The 18,376-nt window shown below is 51.3% G+C and overlaps 1 protein-coding gene across 1 annotated transcript in view; it reads left to right on the top strand.

Annotated features, from left to right (window-relative positions):
• The window catches only part of TIMP2 (TIMP metallopeptidase inhibitor 2), a 66,235-nt gene extending 51,303 nt beyond the window's left edge, over nucleotides 1–14,932 (top strand). Inside the window, exons 3-5 of the mRNA XM_039477008.2 lie at nucleotides 377–485; nucleotides 10,284–10,408; nucleotides 12,061–14,932. Of these exons, the coding sequence (XP_039332942.1) occupies nucleotides 377–485; nucleotides 10,284–10,408; nucleotides 12,061–12,258 (432 nt within the window). The 3' untranslated portion in view covers nucleotides 12,259–14,932. The remainder of the gene's footprint in view (nucleotides 1–376; nucleotides 486–10,283; nucleotides 10,409–12,060) is intronic.
• The last annotated feature ends 3,444 nt before the right edge of the window (nucleotides 14,933–18,376 follow it).

Here is an 18,376-nt window from a genome sequence, read left to right as displayed (position 1 = left end):
TCCTGGGTTCATATGATTCTCCTGCCTCAGCCTCCCAAATAGCTGGGATGACAGGCACTTGACACCACACTCAGCTAATTTTTGTATTTTTAGTAGAGTTGGGGTTCACTATGTTGGCCAGGCTGGTCTTGAACTCCTGACCTCAGGTGATCCACCCGCCTCAGCCTCCCACAGTGCTGGGATTGCAGGTGTGAGCCCCGCCCTCGGCGGAAATGGTCCTTTTCTAATCCATGGAGCTGGCACTCCCTGGTCCTCCTCTTTGGTGCCAGGTGTACCACAGGTACAGGTTGTGCTGCCCGGGGTGCTCTGGGCGGGAATGGAATTCACCGACTGTGCCATCTGCCTCTGCTTACACGTCCTTCTCCTGTCTTTCTAGATGTTCAAAGGGCCTGAGAAGGACATAGAGTTTATCTACACAGCTCCCTCCTCGGCAGTGTGTGGGGTGTCGCTGGACGTTGGAGGAAAGAAGGAATATCTCATTGCAGGTGCGTACGAGTGGGGCCGTCAGCCAGAGGCATGCTCGGAAGCGGGGCTGTTCCTCGACGCGGTCCAGGGCTCATTTCCCAGGCTCCGCGGGCAGGGAGGCGGAGGAGCTGAGGCAGCGAGGCGGGGTGCACGGTGCCCTCTCTACCCTTCCCATCAGAGAATGCAAGGGAATGTTCACCTGCCTGCCGGTTTCCTTGGAAATTTAAGATTGGTGGACAAAAAAGGGGAGCGTTTTTGCCTTTTGTTCCTAAAAGGGAGGCGTGTGCAGAATGCTGGCAATGTGCAAGGCAGAGAATCTCTCCTGCCATCAGGAGGGCCGAGAGCTTGCGTGAAGTCTGTTGATTTTACGCACAAGACTTGCTTGACTTCTTTCTTCATCTGTCTCCTTTTTTTCATTGTGGTAAAATATACGTAACAAAATGTAACCATGTTAACCATTTCTTTCTTTCTTTCTTTTTGAGATGGAGTCTTGCTCTGTTGCCTAGGCTGGAGTGAGTGGCACAATCTTGGCTCACTGTAACCTCCACCTCCAGGGTTCAAGCGATTCTCCTGCCTCATCCTCCCGACTAGCTGGGATTACAGGCATGCGCCACCACACCTGGCTAACTTTTAAGAATATTTTTAGTAGAGAAGAGGTTTCACTATGTTGGCCAGGCTGATCTTGAACTCCTGACCTCAAGTGATCCACCTGCCTCAGCCTCCCAAAGTGCTGGGATTACAAGCGTGAGCCACCGCACCTGGCCTACAATTCAGTGGTTTTAGTATATTCACAGAGTTACGCAACCATCACTACAGTCAGAACAAAATCCTGTATTCTTGAGCCATTACCCTCCTAACGCCCCCTCTCCCCGCACCCCAGCCCAAAGCAGCCGCTAGTATACTTCCCGTCTCTACAGATTCCTCTATGCTCGGCTTTCCTAGGAACGGAATCCTACACGTGGCCTTGCGTAACTAGCTTCTTTCGTGTTTCCAAGGCTGATCCATGTGACGGCGTGTATGAGACTTTCATTCCTTTCTAGGATATTCCGTTGTATGGAGAGGCCACATTTTGTGTATCCTCTCATCATCTGATGGGCATTTGGGTTGTTGCCACTGTTCGACAGTTGTGACAAATGCTGCAGTCAACATTGGTGTGTTTTTGCAGGGACCTGTTCTCATTTTTCTTGGGTGTATCACTGGCAGTGGAATTGGGATTCGGGGGGTTTGGGTGACTTTAGATTTAACCATTTGAGGAGCTGCCAAACCGTTTTCCAAAGCAGCGGTACCATTTTACATGCCCGGTATTACCTATGATTTTCATAATAAGAAAAAGAAAATCAAATGGAGAGGGGTAAGTGGACAAAAATCACCTGTGGTGTGAAGATCTTACCAGCTAACTAATGCCCTCAGAAAAGCACAGGGGAGGCAGAAGAGCTGGGGTGGCTGCACAGCACACGCGGTGGCACGTGGCCGAGGCGTGGTCTGCGGCGTGGCATTCGGGGGCTGCTATAGCCTGTGTCCAGAACAGAGCACAAGAGGAGATTCCCTGGCGTGTTGGCATCTGCTGTGTCTGTCTTTCAGTTCTTTACTGCTGTATTTGTTAAACTTTTAAATTATGGCATCACGCCTGTAATCCCAGCACTTTGGGAGGCGGAGGCGGGTGGATCACGAGGTCAAGAGACTGAGACCATCCTGGTCAACACGGTGAAACCGCGTCTCAACTGAAAAATATAAAAATTAGCTGGGCATGGTGGCGGCACCTGTGGTCCCAGCTACTCGGGAGGCTGAGGCAGGAGCATTGCTTGAACCCGGGAGGTGGAGGTTGCAGTGAGCCGAGATCGCGCCACTGCACGCCAGCCTGGTGCCTGGTGACAGAGCGAGATTCTGTCTCAAAATAAAATAAAATGATGACATCTATGACTTTTGTCTCCAGAAAAATAAAATCTGGAGAGACGAGAAAGGAGACAGAATCCCCCGTGGTGCAGGGAACTTACTTCCAGTTTTCTGTGTCCTCTTGTTTCTAGTCCATAGGGAACAGCCTTTCAGGTAAGTCCCGCAGTCCCAGCTCAGTCTCCTCACACTGCCCTCTAGGGGCTGTCTGGCCAAACTGCAGAGCTGTGGGAGGGCAAAGGTGGGGTTCCGTGCACAGGTGGGTTCTTGGGTGCAAAAGTGACCGTGGTCTGAGCCAGCACCCGTCTCCAAACATACCCAGCTGAATCCTCGCCCATGGCGGGCCCCTCTGTTTTTTGTTTTGTTTTGTTTTGTTGAGATGGAGTCTCTCTCTGTCGCCCAGCCTGGAGTGCAGTGGTGCAGTCTCTGGTCATTGCAACCTCTGCTTCCCAGGTTCAAGCAGATCTCCTGCCTCAGCCTCCTGCGGATTGGGAGGATCTCAGACACCCGCCACCACACCCAGCTCATTTTTTTTGTATTTTTAGTAGAGATAGGGTTTTGCCATGTTAGCCAGGCTGGTCTTGAACTCCTGACCTCAGGTGCTCCGCCCACCTCAGCCTCCCAGAGTGTTGAGATTACAGGCGTGAGCCACTGCACTGGGCCAGCATTAAGTACAGTCACGATGTTGTGTAACGATCACTACCTATTTCTAGAACTTGTTCGTCATCCCAAACTGAATCTCTGTCCACACTGCCGATACTTTCCTGGTCCTCTGTTTGCCCAGCCCCTCCCAGCCACCTTTCCACTTGGTCTCCGTGGATCTGTCCGATCGCGGCACCTCGTGCAGGTGGGGTCACACCCCTTCCCTAGCTCACCTGCTGCGCTTCTCATCATGTCCTCAAGTGCACCCATGCTGAGCATGGCTCAGATTTGATTTCTTTTTATGTGCATACATTTTAAAGTTTCCGATGTGTAATATTCTTCTCAGTTGAATTTTATAAATGTTTCCAAATTGTCAACATTTCCATTAACTTTATAACACAGACACTACTTAGTATCTCAAGGAGGAGGCATGAGGAGGTTGTGATGAGGGCACAGAACTAAAGGTGCCGAGTGCTAACCGTTTCTTGCATAAAGAAGATAAGTAAATGGGTCAACCCTAGTGGCTCACACCTGTAATCCTAGCATTTGGGGAGGCTGAGGCAGGAGGATGGTTGGAGGTTAGGAGTTCATGATCAGCCTGGATGATATAGCAAGACCCTATATCTACAAAATATGAAAGAAGGAAGGAAGGAAGTCAGCTGGGCGTGGCCATGCGCACCTGTAATCCTAGCTGCTTGGGAGGCTGAGGCAGGAAGATCCCTTGAGCTCAGGTGTTTGAGGCCACAGTGAGCTAGGCCTGCACTGCTGTGCTCCAGCCTGGGTGGCAGAGCAAGACCCTGTCTGTATTTTAGAAGAGAAAAAGATAATAACTAAGTGTAATGAAAAGATGTGAGATGCCCGAGTGAAGGCTCTGGAAACACACCTGCCGGAGTTTGAATCTGTGCTCTGACACCTGATTCCTTAACGTCCTTGACCAAGTGACTTTACCTTTCTGTGTCTCCCATGCTGATCAATATGTGGGGGATGGCGACAGTAGTATCTGCCCCACAAGGGGTTGTTGAGAGGGTGAAAGTGGGAGTGGGAGGCCAGAATGGTGGTCCCAGAGATGCTGGTTATCTCAGACCTCACTCGAGGGTAGCTGATAGTTTTATTTCTTAAATTGGAGATGGGCTGGGTACAATGGCTCATGCCTGTAATCCCAGCACTTTGGGAGGCCGAGACAGGCAGACCACCTGAGGTCAGGAGGTCAAGACCGGTCTGGCCAACATGGTGAAACCCCATCTCTCCTGAAAATACAAAAATTAGCCGGGCATGGTGGAGTGCACCTGTAATCCCAACTACTCAGTAGGCTGAGGCAGGAGAATCGCTGGAACCCGGGAGGCGGAGGCTGCAGTGAGCCGAGCTCATGCCACTGCACTCCAGCCTGGCCACAGAGCAAGACTCTGTCTCAAAAAGAAAACAAATTGGAAATGGCAGTGACCCATGCATGTGGCACAGCACTGTATGACAAGCTGGCGAGTCGATACTGAAGGTCTACGAAGAGCCAGGGCAGCCGGCAGCAGAATGGGCGTGAAGGTGCTGCTGGAAGTTCCCTGCTCCCTGGGTCTGTAGCAGGATCCGCGCTAGAAAGCTGTCATGGAAAGATTCTGAAGAGCTCTAGTTAAAAAGTTAAAAACAAAACCGATGTTGGCAGGGCTGCAGAGAAAAGGGAACACTGACGTGCTGTTAGTGGGAGTGTCAACGAGTTGGCCACTGGGGAGCACGCTCTGGAGGCTTCTCAGAGAACTGAGGATGGAAGCAGCATTCGACCCAGCTGTCCCACTCCTGGGTATACACCCGAAGGAAAAGCAGTCATTCGATGATACTGCGCCTGTCTGTTCATCACCACTGTTTGCAATAGCAAAGACATGGACTCAACCCAAGTGCCCATCCATGGTGAACTGGATAAAGAAAATGTGGCGCGTATATACCACGGAATACTACGCAGCCGTAAAAAGGAATGAAATCATGTCCTTTGCAGTGATACAGATGTAGCTGGAAACCATTATCCTAAGGGAACTCATGCAAAAACAGAAAACCAAATACCACGTGTTCTCACTTATAAGTGGGAGGTAAACGTTGGGTACACATGGTCATAAAAATGGGAACAAGAGACACTGGGGAATACAGGAGGCAAGAGGGAGGAATTGTGGGGCACGGGCTGAGAAAACCTACCTACTGAGCACCATCCTCACCACCTGGGCGCTGGATCCGTTTGTATTCCAGACCTCAGGGACACACAATATGCCCATGTAACAGATCTGCACATGGACTTTGTTTCTAAAATCAAAGTTAAAGAAGACCGCGAGACCTGCCCAGTGGCCAGCTGGCTGTGTATCTTCTCCACCAACGAGGCTGCATGACTTCACCCTCCTCTCCCTGGGAGGGGGAGCAGGGGTGGGGCCGCGGTGGCCACAGTGGCTGACTCACATTGTGGTGAGAAGAGCTTTTCCCTTCTGACTTCTTTCCCAGCCTTGGTCAGATGACTCCACATTCAATCTGGCATTTATTTCCCGAGGCGGGAACCTAGATCCAGGTTGCCTGGACTCAGGATTGGCCCTTTATCTGGGGGCTAACCAGAAATCACAGGCACGTGAACCACGCAGCTCGGGCTGGCTGCAGCTGGTGAGTGACCACCTCCTCTTGGGCTGATGACTCAGCCTCACGTGTGGAGTCCGGCACCAGGAGACTCGTATGGAATTGGCCCTGTAATTCTCTTCTGCATTCCTCTTCTCCAAAAGGAAAAATAAACATACAACCCTTTGTTACAAATTTTAGTTCCTGGTTTTCTGTAACCAAGACTCATGCCTCGCTTTTCTCCAAGACAGACATAAGTAGAACATGACAGCAGATGCTCATGGTGTGTACGCCCAGCCGAGTCTTAATCAGACCAGAGGGGGGTCTTTTCTTTTCTTTTCTTTTTTTTTTTTTTTTTTTTTGGAGTCAGAGTCTTGCTCTGTCACCAGGCACCAGGCTGGAGTGCAGTGGCGCGATCTCGGCTCACTTCAGCCTCCGCCTCCTGGGTTCAAGCAATTCTCCTATCTCAGCCTCCCGAGTAGCTGGGACTACAGGCGCAGGCCACCACGCCCAGCTAATTTTTGTATTTTAGTAGAGATGGGGTTTCACCATGTTGGCCTGGGTGGTCTCAATGTCTTGACCTTGTGATCCACCAGCCTTGGCCTCCCAAAGGGCTGGGATTACAGGCGTGAGCCACTGCACCCAACCCAGAGGGGGGTCTTCTCTTAACATTTATACGTAACAGCCAGTGTTCACATTAGCTGAGTAACTAGTACCATTGAAAAGATACGTTTTTTTGGCCGGGATCAGTGGAGGTCAGGAGTTCAAGACCACCCTGGCCGACATGGTGAAACCCTGCCTCTACTAAAAAATAAAAAGATTTAGGCACCCGTGGTGGCGCACACCTGTAATCCCAGTTACTTGGGAGGCTGAGGCAGGAGAATTGCTTGAACCCTGGAGGTGGAGGTTCCAGTGAGCAGAGACGGTGCCACTGCACTCCAGCCTGGGTGACAGAGCAAGACTCTGTCTCTAACAAAAAAAAGGAAAAAAAGATACAGTTTTCATTTCATCTCTTCTTCCTGCCATTGCTTACCTTATGAGGAAGCCAGAATTGGTGGTAAAAGGCCAAAAGAGAAGATGGCAGGAAAAGGCAGAATGTGAAGCAAATCATTAGAACAAGCACTGGGGTGCCTCATCAGTGAAGTTACCGAGCAATTACCATGTAGGGAACTGTGGATACGTAAGGGTTAAGACACAGCCCTTACCCTCTACACTTACTCTCTGGCTACGGAGTGAGACGCAGAAGAAAGGCAGATCTAACATAAAGTGGAAATTGATGCCGGTCAAGTGATACAGACAGCGGAAATCACCAAAGAAGCTGGGAAGCCAGGATGGAGCTGCAGCCTGCCTGTGGTGGTGGATGCCCAGGCTGGCCGGGCATGGGGCTGCAGTATACCCGTACGGGCACCGAATGCAGGAATCAGCCAGGATCCAGGAATGGGTTCCTTCCCATGTGTCAGTTTCGCTCCTTCCAGATCTATTCTGAACTCCGGAAAATAGCTATAGGTCTAGCCGGGAAAGTTACGTATCTGGTTTTGAATTGTTTGAGGCCACCCAAACACTTGTCTTGTGAAGTTGTAGGATTCGGAATAAATGTTACAGCAGTCATTCTGCTTTCTTATCCTGTTCCACACCTGGAATGTCACGAGTCTAAACAGATAAAAGGACCCGAAGCGCTCCCAAAGGTAAAGGAGCAGCTAGAACAGGAAGTGCATAAGAATTCAAAAAAAAAGAACACACGGACACAGGGAGGGGAGCATCACACACTGGGGTCTGTCGGGGGGAAATAGGGGAGGGACAGCAGGGGGTAGGGAGGTGGGGAGAGATAGCATGGGGAGAAATGCCAGATATAGGTGATGGAGAGGAAGGCAGCAAATCACACTGCCGTGTGTGTACCTATGCAACAATCTTGCATGTTCTTCACATGTACCCCCAAAACCTAAAATGCAATAAAAAAATAAAATATTAAAAAATGGAAAAAAAAAAAGAATTCAAACCCAGGGAGCTGGCACAATGATTGCACCGTGCCCAGGACAATGGAGGCCATTTGTACCTGCCTGGAGCCCCAGGCAAGCAGGACGTATTTCCATGGCACGGGGGTGCAGTCAGTGAGCTCCATTAGTTCTTCACTGGGCTGCGTTTCTGTTAGCGGATCCTCTGAGGCCGGTGCTGTGCCCGAGATCATTAAGTCAGATGAGTGAAACTTTATCAAATAGAAGTGCTCAGGGCACAGCCTGAGGCTCTGTCTGCTTCTCAAGGAATTGCCTGTCAGTATCTGCCAGGCACAGGTGCTCATCACTGACATCTGTGTCTCTTCACAAGGGGCTGTTGTAGCAGGAGGATGGGGGTGGTTTTTCTGTTTCTGTTCTTGATTTTTTGAATCTTACTCTGTCACCCAAGCTGGAGTGCAGTGGCGTGATCTTGACCCACTGCAACCTCTGCCTCCTGAGATCGAGCGATTCTCCTGCCTCACCGTCCCGAGTAGCTGGGACTACAGGCGTGTGCCACCACACCTGACTAATTTTTTTGTATTTTTATTTTATTTATTTGTTTTTAGATGGAGTTTCACTCTTGTCATCCAGGCTGGAGTGTCATGGCGTGATCTCGGCCCACTGTAACCTATGACCCAGGGTTCAAACAATTCTCCTGCCTCAGCCTCCTTAGTAGCTGGGATTACAGGCACCCGCCACCATGCCTGGCTAATTTTTGTATTTTTCCTAGAGACAGGGTTTCACCATGTTGGCCAGTTTGGTTTCGAACTCGTGACCTCGAGTGATCTGCCCACCTTGGCCTCCCAAAGTGCTGAAATTACAGGTGTGAGCCACTGTGCCCAGCCTGAAAGATGAGTTTTTATTTTATTTATTATTTTTCTTTCTTGAGATGGAGTCTCGCTCTGTCGCCCAGGCTGGAGTACAGTGTTGCCATCTTGGCTCACTGCAACCTGCACCTCCCAGGTTCAAATGACCCACCCGCCTCAGCCTCCTGAGTAGCTTACAGGCATGTGCTACCATGCCTGGCTAATTTTTTTTGTATTTTTAGTAGAGATGGGGTTTCACTATGTTGGCCAGGCTGGTCTCGAACTCCTAACCTCAAGTGATCCACCTGCCTTGGCCTCCCAGAGTGCAGGGATTAGAGGCATGAGCCACCGCACCGGGCCTGAGGGATGCGTTTTGAAATGATTTCTATAGCTGTCATTAGGTTCTGCAACACGCTTCTTTGTTCTTTTCCTCCTGCTTGGACAATGCCAACGCTGTTGCCAAGGTAGAATCTCCAGCCCTGGAAGGAGGCAGCTGAGGCAGGAGCCTGAAGTTCAGAAAGGAGCCGTAGCTCTCTGTGCCTGATGAAGGGAATTCAGAGCAGGTTCCTCATCTTCAAAAATTCCATGCCTTGGCTCTTCATCATGGAAAAATGCAGAATTACAAGTTCAAACTCAAATGGGAGCAATGCCTGTGAATTAATATTTTATGAAAAAAACAGGAAATAATACAGTCTACATACTGCATGATGTTCTGTGCATGAAGATACACATATAACAGAATATTGGCCGGGCGCAGTGGCTCACACCCGTAATCCCAGCACTTTGGGAGGTCAAGGCGGGAGGATCACTTGAGCTCAGGAGTTCAAGACCAGCCTGGGCAAATTAGTGAGATTTTATCTTCATCCTTTTTTTCTAGAATAAAATTTAATTTAAAAGACTATTGGGGCCAGGCGTGCCGGCTCATGCCTGTAATCCCAGCACTTTAGGAGGCCAAGGCGAGGTATCATATGCTTGAGCCCAGAAGTTTGAGACCAGCCTGAGTAATGTAGCAAGACACCGTCTCTACAAAAAAATAAATAAGCAGGGTGAGCAGGGTGTCATGGTTCACACCGATAGTCCCAGCTATTTGGGAGGCTGAGGCGGGGAGGGTCGCTGAGCCTGGAGGCCAAGGCTGCAGTGTGAGCCGTGATCATACCGTTGCACTCTGGCCTGAGTGACAGAGCAAGACTGTCTCAAAATCAAAACTGGAACATTGGAAGGAAATACATCAAAATGTTAGCTATGGGTAATGAAAGTCGGGAAGTTTTTTTTTTTTTTTTTTTTTTTTTTTGAGACGGAGTTTCGCTCTCGTTACCCAGGCTGGAGTGCAATGGCGCAATCTTGGCTCACCGCAACCTCCGCCTCCTGGGTTCAGGCAATTCTCCTGCCTCAGTCTCCTGAGTAGCTGGGATTACAGGCACGCGCCACCATGCCCAGCTAATTTTTTGTATTTTTAGTAGAGACGGGGTTTCACCATGTTGACCAGGATGGTCTCGATCTCTTGACCTCGTGATCCGCCCGCCTCAGCCTCCCAAAGTGCTGGGATTACAGGCTTGAGCCACCACGCCCGACCAAGTCGGGAAGTTTTTTCTTGATTGTTTCCTACGTTTAACTGCATCTAAGTTTCTATCAGCGAACATGCATTATGGCTTTTTTTTCCCACTTCTTATTTTTCTGAGACAGAGTCTCGCTTTGTCACCCAGGCTGGAGTGCCGTGGCGCTATCTCAGCTCAAAGTGCCAGGATTACAGGAGTGAGCTACCATGCCCAGCCATGTGTTATGTTTAAACTCAGAATAGACAGTGCACAGGATGGTTACAGGCAAATCCCAGCATCCCCGCGCCGGGGGCAGGATCTGCGCAGAAGGAAGACTTGACCCTCACACTGAGCTTGGTGACCCCGTCTCTCCGCAGGAAAGGCCGAGGGGGATGGCAAGATGCACATCACCCTCTGTGACTTCATCGTGCCCTGGGATACCCTGAGCACCACCCAGAAGAAGAGCCTGAACCACAGGTACCAGATGGGCTGCGAGTGCAAGGTAAGCGGGTCCCGCCTCCATCGGGGCATCACCTCCTCCCACTGTCTCCAGATGGACAGTGGGGGTTTTGGTCCCTGGCTTTCCAGGGCCTCTTATTCCTCAGGTCCTGATTTAAGACTGGGCTCCGGGAGGGTCTGGTCATCCCAGGAATGGGGCTGTCTGGCTGGAGACAGAGCCTTTGGCCCCTGGTCCCTGGAGAGCTCTGAAACACATCTCTGCCAAGGGATGTCTGGAGGCTGGGCGCGGTGGCTCAGCCTGTAATCCCAGCACTTTGAGAGGCCCAGGTGAGCGGGTTGCTTGAGGTCAGGAGTTCGAGATCAGTGTGGTCAACATGGTGAAACCCTGTCTCTACAGTAAACAACACAAAAATTAGCCAGGTGAGGTCATGCCTGCCTGTGATCCCAGCAACTCTGGAGGCTGAAGCTCGAGAGTTGCTTGAACCTGAAAGGTGGAGGTTGCAGTGAGCCCCAAGATCACACCGCTGCACTCCAGCCTGGGTGACAGAGTAAGACTCCATCTCAAAAAAAAAGTCGGGGGACGTCTGGAAGGCTAGGAGATTTGAGAGTAAGAGCATGGATTCAGCTCTGTTACCTGTAGCTTCTAGCAAAAGCAGCTGTATGGGGAGAATATGGTCCTATGCGTAATTTTCTACAAATGTGCAAGTGTAAACGCTTGTGAGAGGGCACTGCAGGCGTTACGATTTTTCCAACATTCCCGACATTTCCACACCTGGGTCGGTGTCTACATGGCGTCTGTCTGTTGAGAACACCTGAACACCGGCTCCTCTTAAAATCAGCCCGGAGGTTGTGCCAGGCACAGCTCTAGCAGCGCAGCTCTGAGATGTGGCTGTGGAGGGTGTGATCGCCACCCCATGGCTCCCAGGCTGGCTCCTATCCCATGGGCTCCTAGCACCCTGTCCCCGCCCTCCCCGCAGGAAGCATTGCTGAGTGCTAGGTACCCCCCGCCCCCCAATCATCCACAGTGAGTCTGGGACCAGGAGACTTGGGTGAGGCTTCAGGGATCGGCCTTCCCTGGGGAGCTGCCTTGGGCCACCCTCCCTCCTGGTGGCCACCAGCCCCTTCTCAGCAGGTTCCTGTTCTGAACCCAGTCTCCAGCCACATGTATATGAAGCAAAACTCCTCTGTGCCCCACATGAAATCGAAGCAAGCTCTTCCTTTTTCTTTCCACGGCCGTGAGGGCGGTCAGCCTCTTGCGTCCTCGGGCTCCTTTGCTGAATTGCTCGTTGCCAATGACCTTGTCTGGAGCTTGAGAGCAAGAACGGGCCTTTTCCTGGCCTTTTTTGCTCGGCTGGAATCTATCTCCAGGAGACCCAGGCCCTTTTATTGTTGCTTTGTCCCTGGGAGGGCAGGGCCAAGCTGAGGCCAGGGGAGGTAGACGAGATGGCTCAAAGGGCGGCACAGCCGCAGCAGTAGGGGGGCTGCGGTGGGCGGGGTGCGGCATCCCTGCAGGTGAGCCCCCCTCTCGGGCCAGCCGCCTGCCGCTGCGGGAGCTGTGGGACTCTGGAGAGGCTGCCATCCCTGCACAGCGCAGGCAGGTGCGGTGCCGGGGTCTGGACCTGCCCCCGAGTGGCCTCTGCGCACCCCTCCCTGGGTCCTGACGCCATCTCCCTCCGTGTGTCCCCCCTCCCCCAGATCACACGCTGCCCCATGATCCCATGCTACATCTCCTCCCCGGACGAGTGCCTCTGGATGGACTGGGTCACGGAGAAGAACATCAACGGGCACCAGGCCAAGTTCTTCGCCTGCATCAAGAGAAGCGACGGCTCCTGCGCGTGGTATCGTGGCGCGGCGCCCCCGAAGCAGGAATTTCTCGACATCGAGGACCCATAATCGGGCCTGCCACACCCCTGTGGCCAACTGCAAAGCCTCCAAGGGTTTCGACTGGTCCAGCTCTGACATCCCTTCCTGGAAACAGCATGAATAAAACACTCATCCCATGGGTCCATATTAGTGCGATTCTGCTCCCCGCTTCTCCTTGTAGACACGGTTGTGGGTCTGGAGGGAGACGTGGGTCCAGGGTCCTCATCCCCTCCTCCCTTCGCCAGGCACTGTGTGTCTGGGGCTTTGATCCTTGGGTGCAGGGCGGGGACACGTGGCTTCCCTCCCAGTCCCTGCCTTGGCACCGTCACAGACGCCTAGCAGGCAGCACTTAGGGATCTCCCAGCTGGGTTAGGGCAGGGCCTGGAAATGCGAATTTTGCAGAAACTTTTGAGGGTCATTGCAAGACTGTGTAGCAGGCCTACCAGGTCCCTTTCATCCTGAGGGGGTATGGCCCTTGTTTTCTGCAGCTTCCACACCTCTGGCCCTACTGTAGCACTCCCTGCCCCTGGCAAGTGCCCCTGTCGCCCCAGTGCCCACCGTGAACTCCCAGCACCTGTGACTCCCCCACATCCAAGGGTAGCCTGGAACCAATGGCTCATTCTCGAAGGAGCCCCATCCATCCTATTAATCCTCAGAATTCCAGCGGGAGCCTCCCTCCGAGCCTTGTAGAAATGGGAGTGAGAAACGCTAGTTGAGCCACGTTCCAGCCTCAGCTGCGTCTTTCTGGTCTCCTGAACCCCCCCCACCCACGTGCTCTGCAGCCGGCAGGGGGAGTCTGTGAGGTCCTGTCCTGAGGCCGCTGCGTGGGGCCGGTGGCTGCCCTCAGGGTCCCTTCCCGAGCTGCTGCACTTGGCCATTGCTTCCTGCCCCTCCTGGCATCGGGCGCCTGGATTGAGCTGTGTGGCTTTGCTTTGTCCGGGCTTGTGTGCGGGGCCTGGCCGTGCCCCCATCTGCACATCCTGAGGAGGGGAAAAGCTGGGTCTCGCTGTGCCCTCCTGTGTTTAATGTTCCCTCCCTCAGAGACTGACAGACATCGTTCTCCATGGGGCTTTCCGCACGTGACGCTGGATAGGCGTAGTAAGTCCAGCCTAGGAAGGGAAGGATTTTGGAGGTAGGTGGCTTTGGTGACACTCTGACTTCTTTCTGAGCCTCCAGGACACTGTGGCCTGTTTTAGAGACATCTCATTTTTCTAAAGATGAATTCTCAGATGGTATGTGAACCTGAGTTGCAGATACACCAACTTCTGCTTTTACGTCTTCAATTACAAAGATAACCTAGTTAAGAAACTTCCTAGGGAACGGGGAACCTATGTGTTTCCTGAAGCCAGTGAGATAGGGGTTAAGATAGGAGGAACTTTCTCGGTAATGATAAGGAGACTCTCTTGTTTCCTCCTACCTGAGTTGTAAAGATAAACTGACGCTATACATGCACATTACGCAGACATGTATACACACACAGTGAAACCGAAGCCTGACGCCTGCGCATGGTCCTGCAAAACGCTTCCAAAGCCACCTAAGCCTGTTCTGTCGGCAGCAAACCCAAAGCACCTGTTAAGACTCCTGACCCCCGAGTGCCCTGCAGCCCCTGTGCCCACCCGGGACCTGGTCAGCACAGATCTTGGTGACTTCCCTTTCTAGGGCAGACTGGGAGGGTTTCCAGGAATCAGCCCCCGCCCCACAGGCGTTCATGCTGTACAGTGATCTAAAGTTGGTAAGATGTCATAATGGACCAGTCCATGCCATTTCAGTGTATACAACTCCACCAGACCCCTCTGACCCATACGACACCCCACCCCCGTTCGCTTCCTGTACGGTGATATCATATGTAACATTTACTCCTGTTTCTGCTGATTTTTTTTAATGTTCTGGTTTGTTTTTGACATCGGCTGTAATCATTCCTGTGCTGTGTTTCTTATGACTCTTGGTAGGTGTTAGACTTGGACTTTAAAAAAAAAAAAAAAAAAAAAAAACACGTTTCTGCATCGTGGAAGCGTTTGACCCTGAGTGGAAAGCGTGGCCTCTGGGGTGGCTTCCTTCAGGTCTCTTGCCTTTGGTTCTCTGAGTATTCTTTGCTTTCATCTGCCTCCCGTCTTTGGTTCTCCAGTTCAAATTATTACAAAGTAAAAGATCTTTGGGTAGGATTGGTCTGAAAGGCGGCCTTTATATTCGATCCACACACGTTGGTCTCTTAACCGTGCTGAGCAGAAAACAAAAGAGGTCAAGATAAGTGCCCGGTGGCAGCCGAGAGGTGAAGCCGCTCAAATACCTTCCCGGTGAATAATGGCGATACATATATAGTTTAAGAAGGCTCTCCATTTGGCATCGTTTAATTTATACGTTACGTTCTAAGCACAGCTCTTTTCTCCCTTTCACCCTGCAAGCAACTCAAAATATTTAAAGTTTACATTGTAGTTATTTTCAAATCTTTGCTTGATAAGTATGAAGAAATATCGGACTTGCTGCCGTAATTTAAAGCTCTGTTGATTTTTGTTTGTTTCTGTTTGGATTTTGGGGGAGGGGAGCACTGTGTTTATGCTGGAATACGGAGTCTGAGACCTTCCTGTGCTGGGAACACACACGAGTGGCTGAAAGTTGACAAGCAGACTGCGCATGTCTCTGATGCTTTGTGTCATTCTTGATCGATCGCTCGGTCCGTGGACAATAAACAGTATTATCAAAGAGAGTGTGGGCCGTCTCCGTGTGGCTGTATCCGGTGTTCAGAACGGCCACTTTCTAGCTCAAGAATGGGAATCCGCCCTTGCAAAGGAGGTTTTCCTGTCCGGCTGGAGAGGGGCTCCCTGTGTCCTCCAGAGAAATGGCCGGTGTGCTTTGAGTCAAATGTGGGGTGCAGGTCAGGCATGGTGGCTCACACCTGTCATCCCAGCACTTGGGGAGGCCAAGGCAGGTGGATCGTTTGAGCCCAGGAGTTTGAGACCGGCCTGGCCAACATGGCAAAACCCCGTCTCTACCAAAAATAGGCGTGGTGGCACGCATCTGGTCCCTGCTACTCAAAAAGCTGAGATGGGAGAGTCACTGGAGCCTGGGAGGCAGAGGTTGCAGTGAGCTATTAATCACGCCACTGCACTCCAGCCTGGGCAACACAGTGAGACCCTGTCTCAAGAAGAAAAAAGAAAAGTGAGATTCAGTGGCAGAGATGGGACAGATTAAAGCAAATGTGGTTTTCTTAGCCGGATGAAGAGGCGGAAGCGTAGACAGGACCCTCTTCATTCAGCACATGCCCCCACCTTTTATCATGGAGACACAGATCCACACACCCATCTCCCAGCTTCCACACTGAGGGCTGGTGACCCGTGCTAGACCTACACTCAGCCTTCGCCCACCCTGCCCAGAATTATTTGGAAGAAAAAATTCCAGGCATCGAACAGTCTCATTTATAAATGTTCCAGTACACATAGGTTTAAAAAATAAGTTAAAACCTTGTCTCAGGCCAGGCATGGTGGCTCACACCTGTAGTCCCAGCACTTTGGGATGCCAAGGTGGGCGGATTGCTTGAGCTCAGGAATTCAGGGCCAGCCTGGACAGCATAGAGGAACCCCATCTCTACAAAAAATACAAAGATGAGCTGGGCGTGGTGGTGCAAGCCTGTAGTCCCAGCTACTCAGATGGCTGAGGTGGGAGGATCACTTGAGCCCAGGAGGTGGAGGTTGCAGTGAGCTGAGATTGCACCACTGCACTCCAGCCTGGATGACAGTGAGATCCTGTCAAAAAAAAAAGAAAAAAAAAATCCAAAATACATTTATCATACCTTAAAAACTTACTTAGAATTCATCATGTCATCTGACATCCACTCAGTGGTCTTACAGCTCTGTCTGATAGATGCTTTTGTGTGGTTTATGGGTTTGAATGAGGACCCAGATAAGACCATTGCAGTCGGTTGATCTGACTCCTAGGTGTCTGTCTGTCTGTCTCTTTTTAAATAACTATTGCTTCTCCTCCAAGGTCACTTTGAACATTGAGTTTGAAGCCCCTCCTTTCTCCCTCCTCCCCTCTCCCTCCTCCCCTCCATTCCTTCCTCTCCCTCCCCTTTCCTCCCTCCCCCTCCTCCTCCCTCCCCCCCCTCCATCTCTCCATCCTCCCGTCCCTCCCTCCTCCCCTCCATTCCTCCCTCCCTCCCTCCCCTTCCTCCCTCCCCCCCCATCTCTCCCTCCTCCCCTCCATTCCTTTCTCCCTCCCTCGCTCCTCCACTCTCTCCCTCCCTTCCTTTTTTGAGACAGAGTCTCGCTCCATTGCCCAGGCTGGAGTGCGGCAACACAATCTCAGCTCAATGCAACCTCTACCTTGAGAGTAGCTGAGATTATAGGTGTGCACCACCACGCCGGGCAAATCTATTTTTAGTAGAGCCGGGTTTCACCATGTTGGCCAGGCTGGTCTCAAACTCCTGACCTCAAGTGATCCTCCTGCATCGGCCTCCCAAAGTGCTGACTTTACAGGCATGAGCCACCTTGCCTGGCCTCCTGGGTCTCTCTTATTCTGTAGGTCGTTTCTCCCTGCTCCCACCCGATCTCGTGCTGAGAAAGATGGTCCCATCGTAATTCAAACTTCAATCAAAAGTCTCATAATCCTTCGCCATATGGGCATTCTTTAATAGCATATTTGAACAGTTGCCTGCCCCTAACCCACGTGCACGGTTTGTGATGCAGAATTTGTCATTCCAGGGGCAGCCAGAAGAATCGTTTTCCTACTGTGTGCAGCTGTTGCCCAAAAAGCAAGAACTTACGACATCTGAAGCCACAGACAGGAAGCTTGCTCCAATGTCACATTAAATTCCATCCCCTTAATATCATCTACTGCAGAAATAGTTGGATTGTTTCATTTATATGTCCAAATATGTAGGGAAAATGGTTGCGTGGTATACTGTAATAGCAAAACTTTCCATTTCATACAAATGAGCTTTCTTGGCATTTGCAGCCCACATGTGGCGTGTTGGTAAGCAGCACACCAGGTGATTGCCACCCTTTTCATTTATTTATGTATTTAGGTCAAACTTAAACTCGTCGTGGAAATTTTAAAACGTACACAAAAATGCAGAGAATGATATAACCAACTCCATGTGTCTATGATCTGTTTTCAACAATGACCCACGTTTTGCTGATCTTTGCAAATGATTTAAAATCAGTTTGTAGGCTGGGCACAGTGGCTCACACTTGTAATCCCAGCACTTTAGAAGGCCAGGGCAGGTGGATCACGAGATCAGGAGTTTGTGACCAGCCTGGCCAGCATGGTGTAACCCCATCTCTACTAAAAATACAAAAATTAGCCAGGCGTGGTGGCACATGCCTGTAGTCCCAGCTACTTGGGAGGCTGAGGCAGGAGAATCACTTGAACCCAGGAGGTGGATGTTTGTTACAGTGAGCTGAGAACTCTCCACCACTCCATCTCAAACAAAAACCAACTAAGCCAGGCGTGGTGGCGGGCACCTGTTCTCCCAGCTACTTAGGAGGCCGAAGCAGCGGCATGACTTGAACCCGGGAAGCAGAGGTTGCCATGAGCTGAGATTGTGTCACTGCGCTCTAGGCTGGGCAACAGAGTGAGACTCTGTGTAAAACAAGGGAAGAAAAGAATCAGTTTGTAGACTCACATATGGGGCAATGACATTGTTAGGGACACAACCAGACACCATGGTTTCCTCTCAGTCTTGCCTATCCTGTGAAAGAAAAATGAATGGGCGCAGCGGAGGCGAGCCTGGTGCCCTCGTGCTGCTCCTGGCGTGGTCAGCACTGGTAATAATAATTAAGCAAACGTGTTCACTCCTTCAAGACCTGCATGTTCTTAAGTCCTTTGTGGGAAGAGTACAGGGTGGTTTCATTCACCAGCATGTGGAACAGAGAAAACAAGAAATATTTGTTGGACGAATCAATTTGTTTGGTGCCACAGGGCGACAGGAAGGGGTGCCAGCCCCACGAGAACAGTGAGTTCTCCATGTGGCAGAGGCCTGGAGCTTCTACCCCAGGAGTCAGGGGCTGGGGCCCTTCGAGTCCCTCTGGGCAGGAAGGAGCTCAGAGGTGAAAATTTGGGGGAGATGGCTGGTGCCCAGAGATGGCTGGCACCACAGGGGTAGGGACTGCAGGAGGCTGTGTGGGGCCAGGACTCGGAGGAGAGTGATGGA

This window comes from Saimiri boliviensis, chromosome 17, assembly GCF_048565385.1.
Source record: "Saimiri boliviensis isolate mSaiBol1 chromosome 17, mSaiBol1.pri, whole genome shotgun sequence".
Taxonomy (NCBI): domain Eukaryota; kingdom Metazoa; phylum Chordata; class Mammalia; order Primates; family Cebidae; genus Saimiri; species Saimiri boliviensis.
The sequence above is the reverse complement of the archived record's forward strand: the minus strand, read 5'-3'. Positions and strand labels throughout refer to the sequence as shown.